Genomic DNA, 24,961 nt, shown 5'->3' with positions numbered 1-24,961 from the left:
ACTACAAATTAGTACCAGTACAAAGCTAGTAGTGCACTGTACTAATAAGTTTTTTTTTAAATTGCAAAATGGCCGCTACTACATGCATACATTTAGGTATATCATTTTCCAAATGGCAAACCTTTTAAAGCCAAATGAGGATGTACATATCGCTATTTAAACAATATATAATTTGCATAAAAATAGAGGAAACGTTGCCCACCATCATTATGGGCGCCACGTTCTAACATAGATTGTTCACAGTGTAACAAGCTGCGCAGGTCAAAAAATGTAGGCAATCAGAAGTTTTTTAAGAATCGATCGTAAAGGTTTTATGGTGGCGCTATTAAACATCAATATGGAACCTCATACTTCTCGTATTCGTTTCAAATATTCCATTTAGAACCAATAATACTGCCCTCTCTCCGTTTCAAATATTCCATTTAGAACCAATAATACTACCCTCTCTACGTTTCAAATATTCCATTTAGAACCAATAATACTGCCCTCTCTGTTGTAAAAAGGCGATCATAGATTTTTAGAGTGTTTGGATCATCATATTTTGTAGTTTAATCCTTACAGCTGCCTCACATCGATAGTAACTTCAACATTTCGTTCAATTTTAACTAGACTAGGCCGGTTAAACACTATCTTGAAGAGGTGATTTGTAGCAGGCAATAAACCGAACCAGCTCGTAAATCTAAATATCTATCCAAGACCGTCCTCTAGCATTAATTAATGTATTTTTATCTTTATGAACTAAGAAAATTAACCAAAAACCCCGCCTTTATAAATTTCGGCGATTTATGGCGGTTGTATATTGCGCTCACTCACAATTGAGCCATGTTTTCTCATCGTTCTCACAATTTATTTTTTCAGTTTATAGTTTTTCTCAATAGTATAATATATATATAATATTATTATTCAGTTATTTTTACTTATATTTGTTATAATACCCGTATGACTATAATCTAAAAACATAATAATAACTTAAACTTATTGAATTTAAGTAGTTCATCCGTATTGTTGGCACAATATTTGTTTGCATAAATTGTTTATAATGCCATTAAATATCGATGTAAATATTAGTTTTGTTCTACTTATATAAAATCATAGGCCTATATAATAATTATTAATGTCTATTAGTCTCTTTAACATTTAACATACTATAAATGAATGTTTTTATTTACAAAATATTTAAATATGTACCGTATGTGACCCTAGTGATATATTATTTTCAGTCATTTCATTGTTTATAGTTATATAAAATTATATACAATATATATTTCTATCTCTACTCTCTTTAACATGTAAATACCAACATGCTAAATACATAGTGTTATAATATTTAATACTGATATAATTTACCAACATCCATAATACTGTAGCCGTGGGGTTACGATACCACACCAACTCAACTGACAATACGTAGATATTTATTTATTTAAACATTCTTAAAACACCTATTCCACAAGAATTTACTTCATGAATTAGTTTTTAATTATATTATTTAAACAGCATCTTTGAGCATTATGCTCTGACGAAGAAAGGTTTGAAAGTACCAGGTTCAGCTGATGGAAACTGAAATTAAAAAAAATATTGTAAGCTTTGTTAAATGTGTTCATTGTGATTTTATCAAACTTAGTTCCGAAATACTTTCCAAATGTTACAATAAAACAAACAGAAAACAACAAATTCACACTAAATTATAATTTGACTTCCATGGAAGGTGGACATGAAACAAGAGACGATGACGATCCCAGAGAAATAAGGAGATCTGAGAATCTGGAGGCAAAGTATACTGTAAAACATCTAATAACAATATTACTGTGGTAACTGACCAGGTCATGTAGTTCCTAATCTGACCAATGCACTATGTCGTATTGGTACAATTTAGTTTTATCTTCTCAAGATGTGCACCTCTCCACGCCGCCCAACTCACTACGTAAACGTTATGACTAATAGACCCAATGTGTATCATACCTTTTCAGTTATTCTATCGGCGCATGCCATCCTGATTCTCTCGGCAGTAGCTGGACTGTCCATGCGGAATACACCCTCAATTCCAGCATGTTGTCTAGCTGAACAAACAGCCTCCTTTATAGCGTAGAAAACAGAAGATGCTAGAAAAAGAGGTGGTTCACCAATTGCCTATAACCAAAGCAAAATTAATCGAGATTAAATTAGATCCAATTCATTTTTTTCGAAGTATGATTCGTAAAATTACAATAATTATGTCAAATTCATTCGTGTATTAATTACCTTGGATGAACAGACAGCTCTTTTATTTGGCACACCTGCTAGAAGGCTGACGTTAAATTCAACTGGAATATCCGTGAAACCTGGTATTTTGTAAAATCCTGGACCCTTGGTCAACAACTGTCCAGAAGGACTCCATCGGTGCTCTTCTAACGTGAAAAGTCCATATCCCTGTATAAAGCCGCCTTCGATCTGGAAAATACAAATCATTATCAGAAAGTCCATGTGTTTTTATTAAGCTAATGGCATATATTCAATTCCAATGAACAAATGATCGCGACCATCAGTTGACATTTAATGTGCAAACCAACACTGTGAAGATTCAGAACTCAGAACTTAAATGATAGGCCTACGACAATCTTATCTAGTGAGACGCGTTCTTATTTTAAACATTTTATTTTGTCTTTAGAAGACTGCATCACCCAAACCACGTTATTCTAGGCATTTTAGACCACAGATTACAGCACTTTTCAATTTCTATTAAGTCGATTATACATGATATGACGATACATAACAAATTTTGGATTTACTACCTGGCCGATATCAATTGCTGGATTGATACTGTCGCCTACATCCATTACAATATCTGTTCTCAGAACGACGTGATCCCCAGTTAAGCAATCAATTTCAACTTCAGATACAGCAGCCCCGAATGTAAAATAATTAAATGGTGTCCCGGTGTTTGTATCCCAGTCATATCCGATATCAGGTGTCCTAAAAAGAGACGTGTGTAAGAGAAACGTATTATATGAGAACAGTTTTAAACTACTGTACTGATTTCTAGAGATAAGCTTATTTATAGCAAAATTATTGTAAATCTTGACTACAGTAATAAATTGATTAGAAAAAGTAGGGTACATCAAACTCCAAAATTAATTTAAAAAAAAACTTACATGTAAAAACCAGTTGCTGAAAGACTAACTCTATCAAAGTAGGCAGCTTTTATCTGAAACGAAATTAATAATATTTAGTGAAATATTTGAAATGAATAGATACATGGCAGTAATTAATTAGCAAACTTAATGTAATCAGTTTAACAACAAAACACAATATTTTTAAAGGGCATAGGTGATTATATGATTTTTAAAATCAGAAACTTTACAGTATAATACGAAGGAATATTTCAATATTACTCTTCTGATCCACCATCCGCCTTCTTCTTCCATAAGGATGAAGGAAATTCAATTATAATGTTCTTTTTGTATTTTGTTTTTTTTAGACATTTTAAGACAATATGCAATAATAAACAGTAAAGAAACCACATTCGACAATATTACTAAGTTTATAAAATAACTGCAATAGTTTGCTTACCCAGTCTTCCCATGATGCCTTTGGCTTTTCGGTGACGTATGGTTTCAGACGATCGAGAATTGTCTTGCAAGCGTTCTAATGGAAAAACACAATAATTACATAAAAATAGTTAAATAATGTATGGTGAATTATGTACTTACTTATATTTAAAAAACATTATAATACAGTTTTTAGTCGCGTGCAACGTGACTCTACAGCTCACTATGTCGGTCGGTTGGTTGGTCGGTTGGTCGATTGGTCGGTCGGTGTGTCGTAAACACTAACTTGACTGCAACTGCAGCCATCTATGTGGCCTTGTTCTGTAATTGTATCATTTTTTAGCAAATATTTTGAAAAAATGGAAATATTGTGTGAATTGGATAAAAAACAAATCTGATTTTAACATTTAAAATGTATACTAATTCTTACTTTAATGGCCATTCCATTCAAATCGGAAGTAGCACTAGCTGCGGAAGGTGAGGTGTTCGGTACTGTTGCTGTTGAAGTTTCATTGATATATATCTTTTGAGTTGGAATTCCAAGTGTCTGACTGGCTACTTGAATCATTTTCGTGTGTAACCCTTGACCCATTTCAACTCCACCATGTGTCAGTAGTACACTTCCATCTTTATAAACCAATACTAAAGCACCGGACTGCAACACACAATTATTAAATAGCATATTATAGATATCATAAATAGCAGATAGATATCACTGCTTGTGCAATTTAGTGTAGACCATACCAGTAAAATAATGTTATAAATTGACAATATAATTTGTTCACTTATGTTTCATCAAATGTGATTTAATGATGATACCAAATAATTTAAAAAGGATAACTGCACATGAGACAAAAATGATTTTGATTACTTACATCAAATGAATCATTAATGACGTACATTGATTAAATCAAATTAGTTAGGCCTACAATATAAAATATTTATTTATTCTAAACAAAGTTGTGTATTCGTTTATTCAATGCAACAATTAAGTGTTAAATATACTGTACCTGATTCATGAACGTTGCTGTGAATGCTATGCCAAATTTGGTTGGAATAGCAAATATCCCCCTCTTCTTCCATCGGTTAGTTCTATAAATTAAACAATACAACATATTAGGGAATTTCTATTTTTAAATTAAATTATAGGATTAGATCAATATTTTTCTATCACCGATTTAACACCCACATAGCTTATGCAAATTACCTTGTTTTGTTTTAAACCAACCATGTACTTAGCAGAGCACTAAAGAGTTAAAATTAGTTCCAAGAATATCTGGGTTATTATCATTTCAACCCTTTTCTAAATACAGATTTACACGTACGACTATGTACACGATAAATAATTTTATATGGAGAAAATGTCATTTATGAACGCAAATTAAAGTTTATTATGATTCTACCCAATAAAATCACAGACTTCTGTTCGCCCTTTCCTTTAAATTGTGTTATATTTAGTTACGTATAATTCCATGAGATACTATTGTCAAATAATTTCTCGAAAAAAAGTCTCCTCCCCTTTTTTGGTTTGAAAAAGTAATCTCGAAAAGAGGTCTATCTGGAAATGATGCCCATCTCGAAAAGAAGGCCTCGGAGTTATGGAATATGATATAATGTTACTAAATTGTTAAAACAATTCTTACTTGTTGTAATGCTCTATCTCTTTTCGTCTGTTTTCATAATCACTGTTCTCCAAGCACTCATTCCAACATCGTTTCAAGTTAAAATCAACAAGCTTCTGGTTGAAGAATGTTATATCTTCTTCATTATACATGTTTATCTCGCGAACCTGAAAGAGATGTATACGTAGATCTTGAGCATTAGCTTGTTATCTGTTTCACACAGTTTACTCAACCGTAAGTGTGGTAGAACATACTATTTTTATCTGTATTGTCCAAATTATTAGGTTTTGACCAGGGAAGACTGAAGACTTTTGACATCAGGTAACATTATTACTTGTCAGTAGGCCTATTTCTAAATTGCGGGTTTTGTAAAGGAGACAATATTTTAAACGTTACCTTTCTTTGAGATATGCTACAGAGTCTTGCAATATCACTGATCCAATTCTCGGCTATCATCATACCCTGAGGACCTCCAAATCCTCTAAAAGCTGTATTCGATGGAATATTTGTTTTGCATAAGTACCCAGTCCCTTTGATGTTGGGAATTTTATAAGTATTATCCATATGAAATAATGCACGTTCCATAACCTATAGAAATAATATGTTCGCATTTAACAATAATGTCTATAGCTGCATTTGAGCACAATATAGATATAGAAATACCAACCCAAAAAACAAACACGCACAATAATTTATTGAAATAATCGACTAAAACACTATTTCTGTTCTGAATTGTTTTCATAATTATGCATCTATTTCTGGTCTAACCGTCCCGTTAAATATGCCCTTAAACATGATTGGAAAAATTTCAACTAAACAAACCGAGAATGAAAGATCCATTGAATTTCCGCAATTGCTGTACATGTCAATATCCAATGCTTGTATTTTACCGTCGTTAGTAAATCCGACCTTATAACGACCTAGAAAAGCGTGTCTAGTTCCCATACTCGCCATGTCTTCATCCCGATCGAGAACACATCTAACTGGTTGTCCAACTCTAAATATTTGGTGTAATAAAATATTATTATTAGTGATATTTGTATTAATACATAATCTAATCGTCGACTTGTATTTAAATTACTCAACCCCTGGCATTGTGCACAGACGAACGTGGAGAAGAAATGTATTGTATTTGCCGTTCACACTTGTGCGTAATTCAGCCCAGTTAGGTTGCAAGTCACAGGTTATTTTCCTACATTTACAGCAAGATGTTAAGAACTAAAGCTACATTACCGATGTGGATGTACCTTTAACTAGTTACTTAAGATTTGGAAAAGTAATTTATTTGGAATAAGGAACAAAGTAGTGAAAGGACTGAATTTATTTTCTTTACATTCTGTTTAAACAAATTGAAAATATGGTGGAAGGTGGAATCGTTACAATTGGATGGCTATCGTGTGTTTGATGGCTTTTGTCTTTCTGAAAAATAGTATGAAATAGGTTATACATACTTGTTAGCTGCAACTGCAACGGCAGATGATAATAACAAAGATCTTGTTTCTTTCCCCCCAAATCCGCCTCCTATCCTTTTCACACGACAGGAAACTACATGGTTTTGCAATCCTAACACATTTGCTGCCAACCACTGTAGAAACAAACAACAACACGTTTTAACAGTAAGTTATATTATTAATATTCGACTATCGAAATGAACGTGTTCTAATGACGTCATACCTGGGTCAATGATGGATTTTGAGTGGATGAGAATATTTCTATTCCTTGGTCTTCTCCCGGAACGACTACACACGCATTTGTTTCCAAATAAAAATGTTCCTGTTCTCCCATTCTCATTTCTCCCTCAAAAACATGATCGGATTGGTCAAATCCTTTTGTTATGCTTCCATTTGTAATACTCTTTGGTTCTGCCAAAAAACTTTGTTTATCGATAGCATCCTTCACGAAAAAAAGGATATCATTACTTGCAAAACATAAACTATTATATTTTAAATTGAGTTAAGTCACACTTTATGTTACAAAAAATGATGACAGCATATCACTACCATTTGTAAACACTACTACACCTTTTTTTCCAAACTAGTTTGATAGTGTAGACAGAGCTTAATATAATACATTTAATTACAAAGCAAAATGTGTTGTTACCCAATCTTACTCACTTCAATAGTAATAATAGGTACGAGTTCTTTATATTCAATATGTACTTTCTTTGCCGCCCTCTGTGCTATATACTGTGTATCTGCAACGATTGCTCCAATAATTTGTCCAACGCATGTTACCTAAAATTAATTTCATAGCATAATGGTATCAACTGTTTTATAAGTGATAATATAATTATCTTCTTTGAAATAAGTAACGCCCTCTATAATATATCATATGGTGCCTGAACTGATTTTGATTTTGTATTTCCTTTCTAAATTTAATATGTCATGTCTTGCATTGCCTTGCATTTTTTTAAATTGTGATATGTTTATTTTGAAGCAAACGTATTTTGATTATTTATTTTTAATACTTTATTTTTGCCAAATAAATAAATGTTACTTGAAATGAAAAAAATAAAATTAAATATTTTCTTCAGGTCACTCTCCAAAATCGTCCAATCAATTTACAGGAATCTATTTAGGTATTTTATAGTAAATGGTAATAAATAATAATATAAACGAATGCTATACATAGCTGAATTATTTAAATTTGCTAACTAGGAAAGAATCAAATCAAACGTTTTGGACAGCAGCATCTTATGCTATACTCTCTTACCAATTCGGTTACAAAAACTTCTTCATCTTGTAATACTGGTCCGGTAATGTTACTTCCTGGAACATCTCTGTGGTCAATATATGTACAAACACCGTCCATCAACAATGCTTCACTGGGATCGACAGATCTAAAGAAATCATCAAGTTCGTTAGTGTAATAATATCAGATTATTTATCTAAAATATTTATAATGTTATTTGCATAATTATACTATTATTCATGATACCTATTTAATATTTCTATTAATATAAAATACTTACATTATTTTCGCATGTGCTTTTGTACTATAGACTAATGCCATGTGTAGCTCATCTGAAATAATGATGTAATTTATGTATTAAATGAATAGTTTGACCGTTTTGAAATATACTATGTTCATTTTCTTCAATCTTGAGAGAACTTCTTATATTATACATATATCCCGGGATAGTCCAGACATTTCAATCTCTAGTTGAAAAGCGGAACATTTCAATTTAAACGTAGGACACTCTGTTAAATAGTTTTGAGGATGAAATAGTGTGGGGGGAGTAGTGTGTGGGGAATTGCTCACATAATAGAGTCGATTACGATCACCACACTCTTTAACCTCGTTAAATAGAGCAGTCAATATTTCAACTCATGATATATTCTTTAGCCATCAAATTATGTGTTTAATTATTGGATTACCAGCTGATCAAAATAGTTTTAAAATAAAGCACAATAAGATTACGTTCTAGTCTGATGACTGCAAATGCCATTTGCATTTAAAAAAGAAAAGCATTCATATCCAATGTTTCATGGTCTGTAGCTAACGTGGTATGCGGCCATTTTATGTCTATTATACCATATTATCAGAGATATGTATTGAAAACCTCTTATATAAATTTCCTTTGAAATTATAAAATTCTCTAAACTCCTAAAGCAACACCTTAGTTAATAAACACTCAATAATAAAATAAAAGGCGAATTTTTGACTAATTTCTGAAAGTTGAATACAGACAATACAATGTTGCATCATACAGTCTACAAAGAACAGAACAGATCTTACTTTTAAATGGAAGCATATCGTCAATGTAAATAGCCTCTCCAGTGACTTGTTTATACGCTGACTTATGAACAATTGGGTGCCCAACGTTTTCAAAGGTGGCTTGATCATCATGTGTCTCCTAAACAAAAATTACATTATGTAAAAATTATTCTATTTTGCGGGTATCGCATCATTTCTCGTGGATTCTGTTTGCACGTCTATGAATGCCATGTATATATTATGCTGATTGATTGTATGTATGTTATTTTCAGTTATATTAAAAATCTTAAAATATTCCAACATTCCACCTCTTAGTGGTCTTTGTCACTATTATAGTCAAATTGTCGAGCGGTTAAGACAGTGGCGCCAACAATATCGGCATGGGTTTGAGTTCTAATAGTGGAACAATTCTTCTCTGATAAGGACTGTAGACCATTAGTCTGTGTGCACTTACAACAACCCAGTTCATTAGGGGGTTGCCACGGTAAAATAGTTCACAAAATAGTCCCTGATCATGGTGATTTACCACATATCTGATAGGACAGTAATTAATTTACTATTGGTAACCCTTGGCCACACATACATAAATACAAAAATGGGTTTAGTACCTGAAACATCTGCGTACTCTTGGCTTCAGGTCTGCTAATTGACGATGTGGCAGAAGTCTCAGACAAGACTGGCGGAATAATATGCTGAAATTGAAATGTATCATTAGTGTGATTAGAAAAACTCAGATGTCCATGGGCGAAGGGTTATACTTATGATCAGATGGTCATAGCCTCAAGTTCATATTATTTCTCTTCAAACGACTTTCTCTTATTATGTGTAGCACACTAAATTTGTCGGTGATGTCTAAAGATGTTATTAAACTATTGTCAGCTCAGTTAATATAGTAGGTTAATATACGTACGTTTAAGTAAATACATGTAAATTCAATTTGGTTTAATTATTCTGTTACGATAAGCTTTAGAGCAACGCATTGTTGTGTTACATAATATATAATTGTACTTACATTGTTGGTAGGGATTATATGTTGAGAAACATACTGATGAAACTTGAAGAAAAAACTTAAAACAAGAGATTGTCGGTATTCCGCCATTCCTCCAGGTACGCCTGGTGGAAGGTACATCTCGTCTGCAAGCTGAGAACTGACGTCTTCTAACAGGAGATTATCCCAGTTTCTAAAATAGCATATGTATATCAAGCCATTAAGTAATATTTACAGTGATTGCGAATGTAACTTTATTCTTCCCTAAACTAAATAATATTGTAAAATTGTATTTAGAAATGGTATCATCAAGACTATAGATCTTAAGTATTCAATTTTTCTAGAGACGATTGCACATACCACTGATATCACGTTTGTATGGTTTATATGAATGAATAAATATACCCGAATATAATGAATGAATGAATGATTATACATTAATGTGGACCATTAATACGGTTTGAGTATATACATATATGTAGGTATTTATTCATAAAAACACATAGTACAAACAGAATGCAGCCAACGGCTGAATAATTCTGCAAACAACGTACAAAGTAAAAATTCACCTGAATTTAAAAAAAATACTATATATGCAAATACACAGTAAATCAAATCATTAAAAAGTCGTTAAAATGCCAAAAGACCCAGATTCAGTCATTAGTTTTAGAAGCTTCATTCATTCTATCAAAAATGTTAGGGATGGTAGAGCGTTTCCAACGATTAGTTTTACACAAGGGGGCATCCAACAAATTAATATTTCTCAAATTGCGACCGCGGTTACGATAAGGGGGAAGCATATCACGATACAGTTTAGAGAGTAATAGCCCCTTCCCAAACTTCTTCATCAAGTTATCTCTTCTGGCTTCAAGGGAACATAATCCAGACATGGATAAAGCATTTTCATAACTGATGTAATTAGCACCGTAAATACATCTTAGAGCTCTCTTCTGTACCCTTTCAATTCTAGTACATTGGATATTGGTTAATGAGCTATGCCACAAGGGACACGCATATTCCAAAACTGGACGTATGTACGTAGTAAAAACAGTTAACAAGTCATTAGCTGCCAAAGCTTTCCTAAGAATGGAAAGGGTAAAAAGTCGTGTAGATGCTTTAGAAACACATTCATTAACTTGAATGTCCCATTTAAGATCGCATTGTATTACAACCCCTAGTAATTTTAAAGACTCAACCACTTCGATGACATGGTCATTAAGTGTAAAAAGTGGTTGCGGTGTGTGTGTGTACTAAGAGTGTTATATATATATATACCTTTTCCTTATGAATTTCATCGCCTGAAGAGCAAGTTTGGTTGTCGGTGCCATTCCTCCGAATGCCATTGAGCAGTCTTCAACCACACTGGATGCCATCTTCACCCTAAATGCAGCATTTACGATCGCAATGTCATCGTCACGTCGATGGGCCTGCTTGTATGCCATAAAGTATTCAGTCTGAAAAAGTAAAAAGAAAAATATATTATGGGTCTTATTATGAAACGCGCACTTGAAAACTCCACCACCTGTGTATCTCAAGTGGCTCATGTAGATTGTGTTGAAATAAGATTATTTTAGGCCTTAAAGCTTGGTTTCCACAAGAGACGAGTTGGCCAATGACAAGCGACTGTTCGAATAATCCATTGCTTATGATTCGTCAAAGATTGTGATGCAAAACTAAAGGAAACAGAAGGGATGAATCCTCCATGACATACCTCCTCAGTGAATGGTACATGGATGGACACTAGAACCTCGTTTGGTAGTATAGCATTCTTTCGATAACCAGTAAAAAAGTTTTTATCCATACAAAGTTGTCGAGAATTTCCTAGAAACAAAATTAAACACCAGTTTTAAAATTATTCCGTCATTGATGGCTTCTAAACGTGTATTATGTCAGGGCGGATCCAGGATTTTGTTTCGTTTACGGGGAGAACTAACATATTATAATATTAATAATCTGTCAACAAATTATAGAAATAAGGTTGCTGGTAATTTCATTTTTTCTTTCAAAGCGCCCTTTTATTAGCTGCATTTTTCTGTGCGTTAGCATTAACAACAAGCAAACTACACAAAACAAACTACTGTAGGCGTATAGCCTAAATTTCAAATGTTTGTGTTTAAACTTCATCACTTTTAGTCCTTGTTAGTTAAAACCTTAATTATTAAAATATATTTTTCACTGACTACACATAAACGGGTACACATAGTATGTGAGCGTGTATATTTTCTTCAAGGTCATGCAAAATTAATTGATATCTTTATATTAGATGCGTGGCGCGTTAAATATAGAATATACGGGCAAAAATATGGTTTACCTTCCGTTGAAATGACTGTTAATGTAGATTTTGCAGCCATAAGAATCGGGTTCAGATCAGAAATAGGACTTCCGGTTATTATGTTGCCACCTATCGCCTAAAAGGGAAACAAGATTAATGTTAATAAAGATAATAACTTGTCAATGTTATCAACTAAACTTTGTACAGTAAAGGACATTAGGTCACATTATATTTTTGTTTCGATGACGTGTTAACTTATACCTACTTAGTTTTATCTAGAATGTAGACCTAAATAATGAAAAAGTAAATGACTACACAACTTCCCGTCAGACTAGATGATAAGATAAAATATATTAAGATGTTTTTGAAAATGCCCTTACACCCCTTGCTATTATACGAAATTAAAAAATAAAGGAATATTCGTCAAAATTCTTTTAGTGGGATACTTCATAATTGGCATACTAGCTCTGAGATTAGATGTAAATTAGATCATTTAAAAGATTTATATTGTACTTATGTGTTTTAGCAGAAACAAAACGTATCAGATTAGTTGCATTGATTGTGTTTTGTGATGCTGTGGCAGAAACAAATGTATTTTTTTCTGTAATAGAGTTTAAAAATAATATTATGGATCTTCAGCATTTGGAAATGGTAATTTTTAAACATCTATTTACCTATTTAAAAGTTTTAAATTTATTACATAAGTCACGTGCGCGTTTGTTAGGTTAGTATTTGTAGGTTTTTTACTCACCGCAACGTTTCGTATTTGGTTGCCAGCAAACCAATGTAGCATTTCAATAATAGCTGCAAATGTTCTGCATTTGTACTCTGAAATTTAGATTTCATAACTTTGGAATTAAATTACTTAAGTTTGATTATAATTGAAATGAAAAAGCATGACTTTAGGAAGAGCAGGTAATTTGTATGTATGCATAATACATTGAGTGTATTATGGTTTATTGTGGCTTCTTATGCAATGTACACTTTAAAAATATTGCTTCCTTTTTTCAAATTTCAGTATTATAGTACAGGAGTAGCATTTAATATATATATATTATCCCACATATTTGTGTTTGTCCAGTATAATAGATACCGGTTTGTCTATAACAAAAATATCAGTTGTTTTCGGATGGAAAAGTTCCTATTTACTATACCGTAACCCTTGCCATTCCGAATGATCTAACTCTACTCTTTCACCGAATGTATCGACAAACAAACCACATCCTTCACTAAACGGAAGTACCTGTTGTTTTCTGTGTTTAGCGTATTGTTTTATTTAAATTGTTTTAGTTACCGGATTTTTAAAACTTATAAGTGCACCAGAATTACAAAAGTTTAAACCTTGAACTTTTCTCAAGAATTGGATTACCAAGATTACCTCTTAGCTCTATGACAACTAGTGTGCTAGCCTATTACTTCCGATTTAAAAATATGTATAACTTAACTATTTATATTATTTTATTTGTAATGTTAATTGTAATCAAAATTAAAAGTTTGGATCATGATAATAAAATACCAATAAACAGGAATAACATTATCATTAATAATCATCATATGTTATTTTCATTGTCATTGATTCATCGTCAACATCATAATTAGCATCTTTAATATGTTATATTGTTGGGTCGATTTTTATGAAAGCATACATATTATTTTATCATTTTTATAGTCAATACAATTATTACTTCATTAAATTTAACGGTATAACTTTTTTGTCAAAATAAAAGATAAGGAGACCTGGTAACTTCTTCAGTTGTTGTTTTAGAAAATGTGCTAATGTTGAAAGTGTGACAGAGGAACCAATAACGATGCCATTGTTGTCTGCCAGTAATGTGTTGAGTTCAGGGACATCTGAACACGAGATTATAACAGGATACTCCATTCGTTTAAACTTCATTTCAATTCCTGTAAACAGAAAACAAGATTATACACTCGTTCGGATGCTTTCATGAGGCTTTTAGTAACTTAGATGAGTAAAAATAAATAAAATATACTGGTATTTAACTGAAATAAGTTGATGAAGTTCACCAAGGATATAGCCCGTTACACATGCGCAATATTAATAACAAACGTGTGTTTTACGTACATGGTTTAGAAATTGTGCTGTTAATGTTATAAACCGTATTTTCAAGATGCCAATTTACAACAGCTTATAGATTTAAGATATTTTAACTGTGGTTAAATTTAATACACTAATCCATTTATCTCAATAGTTACTGCAGTAGTTAGAATTAATCATAAGATATATGCTTAATAATAATAATATTAACTCAATAAGCCTTTTTTATTGAAGATAATGAATACAGTGAACTTTTTAGCAGACAATAGAAATTACGATTTATTAGCATCTATTTTTCAATGGTGTATAATTTTGAATACAGTAATCAAAGAACTTCTAACCTCCGGAAAGGTTTTATTACGGTTTCTTTTATCAACTTATCTTACTGGAAGTTATCATTCCCTTTTAACAGTGCCTGGAGATTTTCATTATGCCAACTGTAAGGCTATAAAAGTATTCAGTTAGCTCTGCCAATTTTGTACTCTTAGAAACAAAAAACTCTCACAAAAGGCCCTAAATTCGTTTAAATATTGTTAGAAATACTATATTTTCTAGAAAATTTGAAATATACAGGCTAGTCGAAGATATGCCAACAATATCAGGAACATTTGATGTGTTTAAAAACCAAAATCAAGATTCTGTTCTTTGATGTTTTCCGACAATGTATTTCATTTATAATGTTTATTTATCGTATGATATAAGGAAGCATAATATTATGTTAATTTGTAGTTTTTGTCTTCGAACCTCGACAAATTCTGTATTCCAAATACAATCTCAGAATGTTTAAATGATTCTTTATTCTAATTGAATACAGTATGTAAATAGGCACTTACCAACTTCTGTATTTCCAACAATCAACTTCGAATCAGGATATTGTGATTTGCTTTCTAGTAACTGCTTGAGGCTCACTGGTCTTAACCAAGTCTGCCTCTCATTTGTAAATTTTAAAAATGTTGGTTCAACCTTTTCCAAAGTCTGTTTAATTAAAGTAATGTTTATGAGTTGAATGGGAAAATATGTCGTGAGTGTAATGGAATATAACCAATTCTTTACAATGGGATATCCTATTCTATTATATATGTATTCGACTACCACGTTAAATAAATTAGTACCGTTCCAGTTCTGTCGGAAAAGACTGCTATTGAATTGAGACCATAAACGGTAACTTTATTTGTATTCATTTATTTATGTTGATATCTCCAGCATCGTATAAAATGCGTTTTGGAATAAATGTACACGTGATTAGTGTATTAACTACACATGTATTTACCAATATAAGTTCTGGAGGAAATATTATTTCCATTGTTGGGTCGTACGGCTTAAAAGTTCCAGGTTTGAATAGTGTTGACGATATCTGTAATAAACAAGTAACACTTCATGAGTTATTCATTTTAATGATAAATATAAATTGTGCCCTTTCTTACCATACGTGTTTTAATTACGTCTTAGCTTACCATTTGTGATTTTCCATACAATTAGAATAGTTACAAAACATTAATTTCCAATAATTACTACAGTACTGTATTACATAGAGAATACATAATCTTTATTGGTCCATTAGGTAGTTACATTCGTATTTTTGAAGAGGTAAAAATAAGTAATTATACAGACGGCCATAAGTAAATATGAAATGCTCAAACAATATTACAAAATATATAATACGAAATACAATATCACAATTTAATACTTACTCCTTTTATTTTATGATCATCATCGTTTTGTTCGATTTTCAAATCTTTACAACAACCACGTGGCTGACTTGAGCCATTCTGACAACATCCACCGGTGGTGCCATTCATACTGCGAGGCTGACTTGAGCCATTCTGACAGCATCCACCGGCGGTGCCATTCATACCGCAACCCGCAGTCGGGGTATCCTTGAAAAAAAAATATATTGGACTCGGAGTGTCAGCGGAAAATTTAATTCATTCATTTATTAATTTATTTCAGATAAATATCTATAGAAATATAATATATACATAATAACAAAGATAAATAAATGTATTTTGAGAATTATCCGACTAAAAGAATAAAATTAAGCATTTTCAATAATGTTGGTTGTGCTGTGTAGTCCAGGATGTCGTTAAAAATGTCATTTAATATTTTACTATCTTACCTTTTAAATGATATATTAACAATAGTATTATAACGATACCTTTGTAAAGGTCCTATAGCCTTCCAAGATCGGTCGATATCCAGTGCATCTGCACAGATTTCCTTGGAAAGTATCCTCAATGTCTGTCATTGTTGGTTGATGGTTGTTTCTCAGGAGAGTGTACATTGACATCACTATACCCGGAGTACAGAAACCGCATTGAGATCCATGAGCTTTTGCAATACGTTCCTTTACAATTAAAAAAAATAGTATGCTGTATTCTACGGATACACTTTTCAATTATGTTCAGTGATTATGTTAAATAAAAATGTACAGTAGGCACATTTCGTAAACTAGGCCTACATGAGCTACAATTAAAACGAATCATATGCGCACCCACTCCGGCAATTATTAAAGTAGGTGAGAACATAATAAACTAATATTATTATTGTTTTATACGAATATTATGTTCGATAGAACATGAACCTAGTCAGATGAATTCTGTGACATTTTACCCTAAGCTTTAACCAGTTCATGAATTTTATTATTGAGTGCGATTGAAATCAGCCAAATCGTTAAATATAATGTAGTCTTTTACTCCACAACCTTTTCACAAAATAGGTACCTCGGCCCCGGAGATCTGGTTTTAAATCAACTTAGGAAGTTATTAACATGGCATTGTGTTAGTATGTCAATTATGATCCCTTTACCAAACTGTTCCTTATTTGATGCAGTATAACACAACAGTACTATGTTATCTGTGAGACAAGTGTAGTATTCAGAAAGAAATAAACGACTGGAAAACAAAACCCAGTCAGCCGAAGCTGACTGGGTAATAATAGGAACAGAATGAATAGTATGATAAAAGTAAATTACTGTACTGTATATTATACGTTTATGCCAGTAAATTAATTGACTATTACACTCTATATTTAAACGTTTTTTGTTTGTCAATCACAAACCTTTTTTTTATTTTTATTTTATTCTTTAGGTAATGTGGCCAAGGATTACCAATAGTAAATTATGCACTGTCCTATCAGATAGGTAATCCCCCTGATACAGGGGCTATTTTGTGAACCAGATCACTGGGGTAACCCCATACTCTTCTCGAATGATGAACATACTTTATTATTATTAATACTAGTAAAAGATTATTTAACATATGGTCATAATAATTATATCCATATTTTGAATAATTAATGACATTAAGTCATTTCTCGTCCACATCACGTATGCAATGTATTAAGTTTATTTCTGTTGCCAATGATTTTTAAAAATAAATGAATGATTGAAGTAAAATAAGGTATTGTATTGGTTATTTACTAATGGAAATTATTATAGCAGTGTAATTCCCTAATAATGTACCATATTAGTGTCATTTTATTTCCAGACATTCAACGGGCTAGTCAAACAATACTCTGAGATACCACAACATAGTTGTACCTACGTCATACGTGGCTGTTACTGTGTTTATATTTGATTAATTATTGGTTTTAGAGTGTGGTTTTTTGTAATGATGGATACAGGTTGTTATAGACTCAAGCCTGAGGTATTATTATTACAGTTTTCGAGAACCAACCATGTGTACACATAAGAGGGTAAACATTTTATTATGTTCCTACCTGTACTGGATGTAAACCATCTTTAGTGTTTCCAATACCTTCTACTGTTGTCACAGCCATCATGTGAACAGAACATATTGGAGCCAGACAAGCGTTCACTGACATATGTCTGTAAACAGAAAAATCAAAATACTATGTTTAAACAATTACTGTGATCACAAACTGACTCTCTCTACTGCTCTCTACTAAACATTTAGATACACTTTTCATTGTGATACGTTTAAAAACTTCTTTTTTTAATATTAATTGCCGATTTTCAGATTGGAAGCGCATTTAGGAATCAGATGATTTTGTTTCTTACCTTATCTGTTTGGTTATTGGGTTGTAACTTGATACCATGACTGTACATGCCCCGCATCCTCCTTCCCCACATCCAAGTTTAGAACCAGTTAATCTTACTTTTGAGTCAATGTTAAGAAAGTACATATCTATTTTTGAATTGTCATTTATTTTAATATTATGGCGATTACAAGAAAATGTGTTAATATGGCCACCAGACTGTTAACACTTATAATTACATGATACCGTCATAAAAGTAAGTGTTCGGCTACTGTGTACTTTTGCTGTTTAATTCTGAATAAGATTCTACTTCTCATTATTTGTCTACATAAAAAGATAATTCTCAAAAGAGAACTCAAAACAAAATCTACGTTTACCAGTTTGCATATTATATTCTCGTTATATTCTGCAACCCCTCGAAAACCTAAAAAAACATACCAAACCAAACTGAACAAAAAAGTGATTGAATCATGTTATTGTAGTGTGGTTCAATTCCTGTTCTATTGGTTCAATTGGGGTTTTCTGTGTTTGTTTAGGTTCGAGGGGTTAGCAAGGGGTTTGCAATACTCATATTATTCCTTTTTAAAAGTATGGTGGATTTTTCACCTATTGAATCTCGATTATCGGAAGAAGTGAATAAACTTGATTTCCATGAAAAAAACAGACTGTCAAAGTAAAGCTTTGGAAATCGCATAAACATTTATAACGATAATTACAATAAATTGAATGATCTGCCTGCGATAAAAGAACTGGTAGCTTCACTTTTTAGCTTTAATGTTTGTTATAGAAATTGGAAGAGTGACAAATCGACGATGATGCCCTGTCTATCTATCTATTAGTCCCGCTATTAGTATGCCTATTGTACGTCGGGACAGGAAATTTAGATTGTAACAGGATAATCCATTCGTTTGATGTTCATGGCAATACAGTCACAGTACAGTAAACCGCAAATCATGACCCGTTGGTTCTTATTTTTTTGGTTTATTATCATTGAATGATTGCCAATTTGACAATACCCTATTATGTGTTCAGCTGAAATCAACTGTATGAAAATCAACTGAGATATACCGTATTTATTAGAATAATACCCCCACCCGCTCGAATAAACGCCCCCAACAGAACATCATTTGGAATAAACTCACTCTTCCACTCCCACACTCAAATAATACCCAGGGAAATCTATTTATTCCTTAAAAATAAACTCCCCACACATGTATATTTGTGTCAAGTTTACTGACTTCCATGACCTACAATTTACCACGCATTTTTACACAATTTCTACTGTATTCTATCATTTTATATTACTTGTGTTGTATGTTTTCGTATTATATACGGTATATTTATTTGATTATACATATATCACTCATCCCCGAATAAACGCCTCCTTTGAACTCCCCTCCTCGCCCCCCCCCCCCCCCCCCACCATTACCACTTACACTGAAATCAACCTGAACCATAATCGCCATGGCCACATAGGGAAACCCTACTTTATAAAACATTAATGGAGGAAATTTTCCCCATGGATCTAGATTATGAAAAGTAAAGCGAGCAACGTATCATTAGATTTCTAACTGGATTGTTAATAAAAGCTTTCAAGCATAAAGCTATAAGAACAACCCCTGGAAAGTTAGCATAATACTGTACAAAATAAGTGGCATGAACAATCAAAACAAAAATTATCGTTGTCAAAATTGCTATGCATGAGGAAATCCTGCGGAATATTTCAAGGTTTATTTAAATCCGGAGTTTAAATATTAATAGTGAACCTATCCTATTGTTGTTTAGTTATATTTGTTGCAACAAAAATGGAGGTACTCAGATGAAAAATGACGATAACATTGTAATATTGATTCTGTACAATCAAACCAAAAGAAAACTATTCAGTTAATTAAAGTATTAACGGGCATGAGTTCCGCTTTGTGTTAATGTTGACTATTGATAGTGAACTTATCCCATTGTTGTTTAGTTATATTTGTTGCAACAAAAATGGAGGTACATAATTGTTATTCAGTGTGATGAAAACTAACGATAACACTCTAATATTGATTCTGTACAATCAAACCAAAAGAAAACTATTGAGTATTAACGGACGTAAGTTCCGCTTAATTGTGTTGATTTGACTATTGTAAATACTATCATGTGTTACATTAGAACCCCCAGTAAGGGATATCTTCGGGACCAAAGTGCCTCTATGTCCCCTCTAAAAGTTTTAAAACCTATATTTCCGATCGTTCATTTTAACGGAAATTGTACCCTTACTCCTGAATAGAGGTGGGTGTCCCAAAGACTGAGTTCTTTATAATCTTTTGTAGGTGGATTTTTCACTTGGTTGGCTGAAGGCGATCGAATTATTGTTTATAGCCTACGATCTGTGTAACTGACCACACTACGGACAATGATACTTGATGGATCAACGTTAAATAATAAATATTTGCCTATTAATACCTAAAGTATTTTATCAGCAATTTATTTGTCAATGGATTTCAAAGTGTTGCTTAGGTCAAGGCAATATCTACGCTACTAACCTTAATCATACTGTTGTTTGTTGAAGAAGATTGTTATTATGAATGGATTAGATATTCTTTTCTGTTCGTTTATATTCATATCAAGTGTTAATAGTTTGGATTTGTGTTGCGTCCTGCTTTGTACTCGTCACACGATAGTCAGAGTCAGAAATTAGAATCGTGTACCGCACCCTCATTTTAATCATATCTACCCCCAACTACCCCTTAGGACACTATGACATCCATAGGCCAAATACCTTAATGATAATTTCCCTTATTGTAACGTACACCCGTCCCACGTCGTACGGGCCCCGGGCGAAGTGTTTTGTTATTTGCCGGGATGGTAGTTGTCCTAAAAAATGGTATTCCGGTAGGTAGGTATAATAGTCCGAACGCTCAATGTCCCAGAGGTATACTATTGTTTGATACTAATATTGAATATCAGCCTACTATAAAAAGTTTTATATTAAAAAAGCATAATATTGATTTGGAAGGCGAAAATCAATATGACGATATGATGTTTGTAGTACAATCGCAGCATCAACATCAAACTGTTTTTTTGTTATATCATAATTTAGTTTCTGAAAGGATACACCTTATACGGAGATACGTCAGTAAAGTCATTTCAGGATCAACATTATCATCTACGATCTAAGAAAGAAAATGTAGTTTTAGAATTGTGTCAACAAAATTACGAACTGATATAATTTCTATAATTATGATGTATTTATTGTCACGTAGGTCTATATACCACAACTATGGAGTTGTTTGGACGTTCAGATGTATGTAACTCGTGGCACTAGGCTGCTACTACTACAGGTAAGTTTAACTTGATATCATATACTTGTATCAATAAAAAGAGAAACCATATCCACATCACGACCAGAAATGCGCCTGTGGTATGACAACAGACTTCATCCTATAGGCCTCTATCTGCTCGTCATATTGGTTATTGTTTAGCTTTCTAAGTATGAACTTGGTTTAATCCCCACTGGAGACCCCTTTGGAAAAAAGCCGTTGGGCTTAAAGGGTAATCCTCTGCTTTCCATGATTAATTTCTCATATTTTGTATTATTCTATGTATTTATTTTCATTCATTTTTTATGCTGTTTCATAAATTGTACATATTACTTACTTACTTATGGTTATTGTTATTTTAAAATAGTTAAATGTTATATAGTTAAGATTAAGTTGAATATTAACGAGTTAGGTCCTATGGTGAGGTTGGGGTAAGGGTTGCCGTCAACAGACACGATACAGTAGGATGTTTCTTGCCGTTAAACACGATACCATACAAGAATCGGCTATTCCCAAACACAAGTTAGTCTCACTTACCTTTTTGCCGTTACAGAAAAATATTAATTGCGTATTGCCTTCCATAGTTCCTGATATGATGATCAATAATTCGTTACAATAATGATGTCCTCTCTTTCGTAACCACAGTTAATCGAATCAAGCGTATTGTAGGCCTAAAGCTTTTGATGATTCTTTTCCGAGTATTATGACGTATTATTTATTAAACGAACTGGGCGGAGTTTCGACAAGAAGTGGGCCACTGACTGAAATCAGTGGTAAAGGAACCTTGCAGTATGTTACCTTATTAATATCTACACTAAATCTTTATGTATATACACGATTTTAATTGTTATGACTTAGTAAGATTTGTATTGTTTTGGAATGAAAAATGTATCTATTTATGTTCGAATTTGATAGCGTGACCATGGTTTCTTTTCAATACAGACGACTATAAACATATGTATTTATATTTATTTTGCTATGATTTTGTATGTAATATAGCTTTTAGTATATATTATGTTAGACTAATAAATGAAACTTAGATGTTTTACAAACAAGAGCCACCGACATTAACCTTAAATAATTATTAAAATGTATTTATATTCCAGCAATATAAAAAATAAAATAAATCAAGTCATTAGTAAAAAAAAGCTGGAAAGTGCAGTACAGTTACGTACGTAATCCCGTAACTCTAACGGAGTGGCGGCTTTGTAGTAACAGGGACAAGTGAATACGCTTCCCTGGTAGTAGCCTAGTTCTCGTTCTATTATGCTAATATAGGCAGTTTGAGCTTTTGTAAAAAATGGTTTCAAGAAAGTAGCCCTCTATCGATACGTAAACTCATTTTGCCCAAATAAAAAAAGCTATAAATATTTTGCGGATACGCATGCGTATAATATGTCACATTTCATGCACGTGACACTGTTTTTGCAGCCTTAAAATACCTGGGCCTCCATCACTCCTCATCAAAGCATATAATGTGTAGTCTATTTTCGGGGAAGAAGGAGACATCATATTAATTGATATCCCCACACTCCAATATACACAGCATTCAGCCATGTTAAATGAATAGTAGGCTACTGTGGGCTATACAAAGAATAATGTAGAAGAAAGTTTTGACATTTTCAGTATTATTGTGTGAAATTGTACTATTTTTTTAAGAGGCTATATTATTTAATTAAGATACTGTACGTTTATTGGAAATTAAAATAATTATATTTTGAAAATTATAGAAAATTTAGATTTCACGGCCTGATTTATCTGTTTACAATAGTAATACAACATAAAATATAGTGAGACATTGAATTTAAGAGCATTTTTGCATCATGGCTTATCTTAGGAGGTGTACCGGTACCTTCTTGGCGTTCATACGGGTTTTTTTTACTGAACGTTTCTTATCTTATGAACATGTACCATGTACTTGTAATACTAATGTCGTGGTTCGGGAATCCTTAATATTGATTTGCTAGGTTTAGACCATTAAGGTTTGGTTTGTGAAGCCATGTATCCCATGCAACAAAACAATACGCAAGATGAGGCTGCATTTACTCTGTATCATTTATTTTTCTAAACAGGAACAAACCCTGTATAAAACAACGTCATAATTATTATTTTTCCAGCAGTGTAATATAATTCAACAATAAAAACAATCACAAGCAAGCTTACTATAATATGGTCACTTCACTAATTATCAATTAGTATTACTGTATATAACATTAGTATTACTGTATATAACATTTAACGAACTTATACCTGGATCCAATACACCAATTTCATACTACTAATCACATCAACCTGGTAAGTTATCCAATTAACTTCAACATGGTATGTGATACAACTAACTTCAACATGTATGCTATCTAATAAGACAAAGCTGTATATCAAAGAGAAATTATAAACAGTGAATTCATTGTCGTTACAAATAATGAACGATAACAACTTAACTCGGTTATGCACATGGAGTAATACTGTAAAACATTATGGTTGTATAGAAAATAATTATCTACCCACAGTATTGGCGAGAATCCACACTTAAAAGAAATACAGTATATAACATGTCTTACTCAGACAACAACTAAAACAACTTCTGCAGAACCAACGCTCACGCAGCCTATTCGATATAATCATTCACCTGATATGCAAATACGCCCGCGAATACCAGTAGTGAACAATAGCAATGCAATGCAATATATTGCGCCACCAATAATGTAGGTATAAGAAACTTCGGAAGCTTTCCGATCCATTACAATTTCCCCGCTTGGATGCCCTTTTGACCCAAAAGGAGCGAAACAAACAAATTTATTTTTGAAGAGTGGACATGGGTAAACGATATCGATTTTTGTGAACACCTTTTGTAGAACGAGATGATCGCCTTGGAATTACTCCCGAATCATCACGCTCAACATCTATTTGTTTATCAGAATTCACATCTACAACAATCTTAAAACTTTCAACATCATCGTCAGATTCAGACTCACAACTTTCATCTTTATAGTTTACATCCGCTTCTAGACCATCATACGGCAACCACTCATTCCAATCAAAATGTACCGGTTCTTCCACCACACTCCTAGGATCTGATCGCAATCGTCTACGGTTAACATAATTCAAAGGACCCCCAACTGCAGAGCGGATACCAAAAACGTCTGCTTCTTTGTTAATAGTCTCAACAATATATGAGTGCTCCTCGAACTTATTAGCCAATTTATGTCTAGTATTAAAATGTCTTCGGCGAAGTAAAACCCGATCACCAATTTCTAATATTTCCTTCGGAGAACAAGACTTATAACGATGCTCTTCTTTAGCTGCTGCTGATTTGATTATACGTGAAACCACTTCATATGCCCTCTTCATGAGATCAGCTTCTTTAGTCAAATAATCCTCAGACCAATCTTGTTCCGCACCTCCAATAAAGTGATCTAATGGAATTAATGGTTCACGACCAAACATAAGAAGATACGGTGTTACACCTGTAACGGTA

At 32.7% G+C, this 24,961-nt stretch overlaps 1 protein-coding gene across 1 annotated transcript; it reads right to left on the bottom strand.

Annotated features, from left to right (window-relative positions):
- Positions 1 to 902: 902 nt before the first annotated feature.
- Positions 903 to 22,135, bottom strand: LOC144851812 (xanthine dehydrogenase/oxidase-like). The gene is made up of 32 exons (XM_078709437.1): positions 22,021 to 22,135; positions 21,279 to 21,336; positions 18,204 to 18,300; positions 17,903 to 18,011; positions 16,341 to 16,529; positions 15,877 to 16,062; positions 15,456 to 15,539; positions 15,019 to 15,160; positions 13,864 to 14,031; positions 12,878 to 12,954; positions 12,166 to 12,262; positions 11,566 to 11,675; positions 11,130 to 11,308; positions 9,879 to 10,047; positions 9,475 to 9,558; positions 8,888 to 9,005; positions 8,121 to 8,172; positions 7,862 to 7,988; positions 7,264 to 7,383; positions 6,824 to 7,042; positions 6,601 to 6,734; positions 5,972 to 6,146; positions 5,546 to 5,737; positions 5,171 to 5,316; positions 4,538 to 4,619; positions 3,958 to 4,182; positions 3,550 to 3,624; positions 3,132 to 3,184; positions 2,772 to 2,952; positions 2,242 to 2,430; positions 1,963 to 2,130; positions 903 to 1,560 (listed from the first exon to the last, which is right to left on the bottom strand). Exons 1-32 carry the CDS (start codon positions 22,063 to 22,065, stop codon positions 1,510 to 1,512), a joined length of 4,101 nt encoding a protein of 1,366 aa, XP_078565563.1. The 5' UTR covers positions 22,066 to 22,135; the 3' UTR covers positions 903 to 1,509.
- Positions 22,136 to 24,961: the final 2,826 nt, after the last annotated feature.

This window comes from Antedon bifida, chromosome 9 (assembly GCF_963402885.1).
Source record: "Antedon bifida chromosome 9, ecAntBifi1.1, whole genome shotgun sequence".
In the NCBI taxonomy this organism is placed as follows: Eukaryota; Metazoa; Echinodermata; class Crinoidea; order Comatulida; family Antedonidae; genus Antedon; species Antedon bifida.
Note: the sequence above shows the minus strand (reverse complement) of the source record. Positions and strands in the feature narration are given on the sequence as shown.

Coding starts and splice junctions, on each gene's coding strand:
- LOC144851812 (XM_078709437.1), bottom strand. CDS start 22,065: ATGGAAGGCAATACGCAATTAATATTTTTCTGTAACGGCAAAAAG. Junction 12,955..13,863: donor ACAACTGAAGAAGTTACCAG/GTCTCCTTATCT, acceptor TCTAAATTTCAG/AGTACAAATGCAGAACATTT. Junction 6,735..6,823: donor AAAATCCATCATTGACCCAG/GTATGACGTCAT, acceptor TTGTTTCTACAG/TGGTTGGCAGCAAATGTGTT.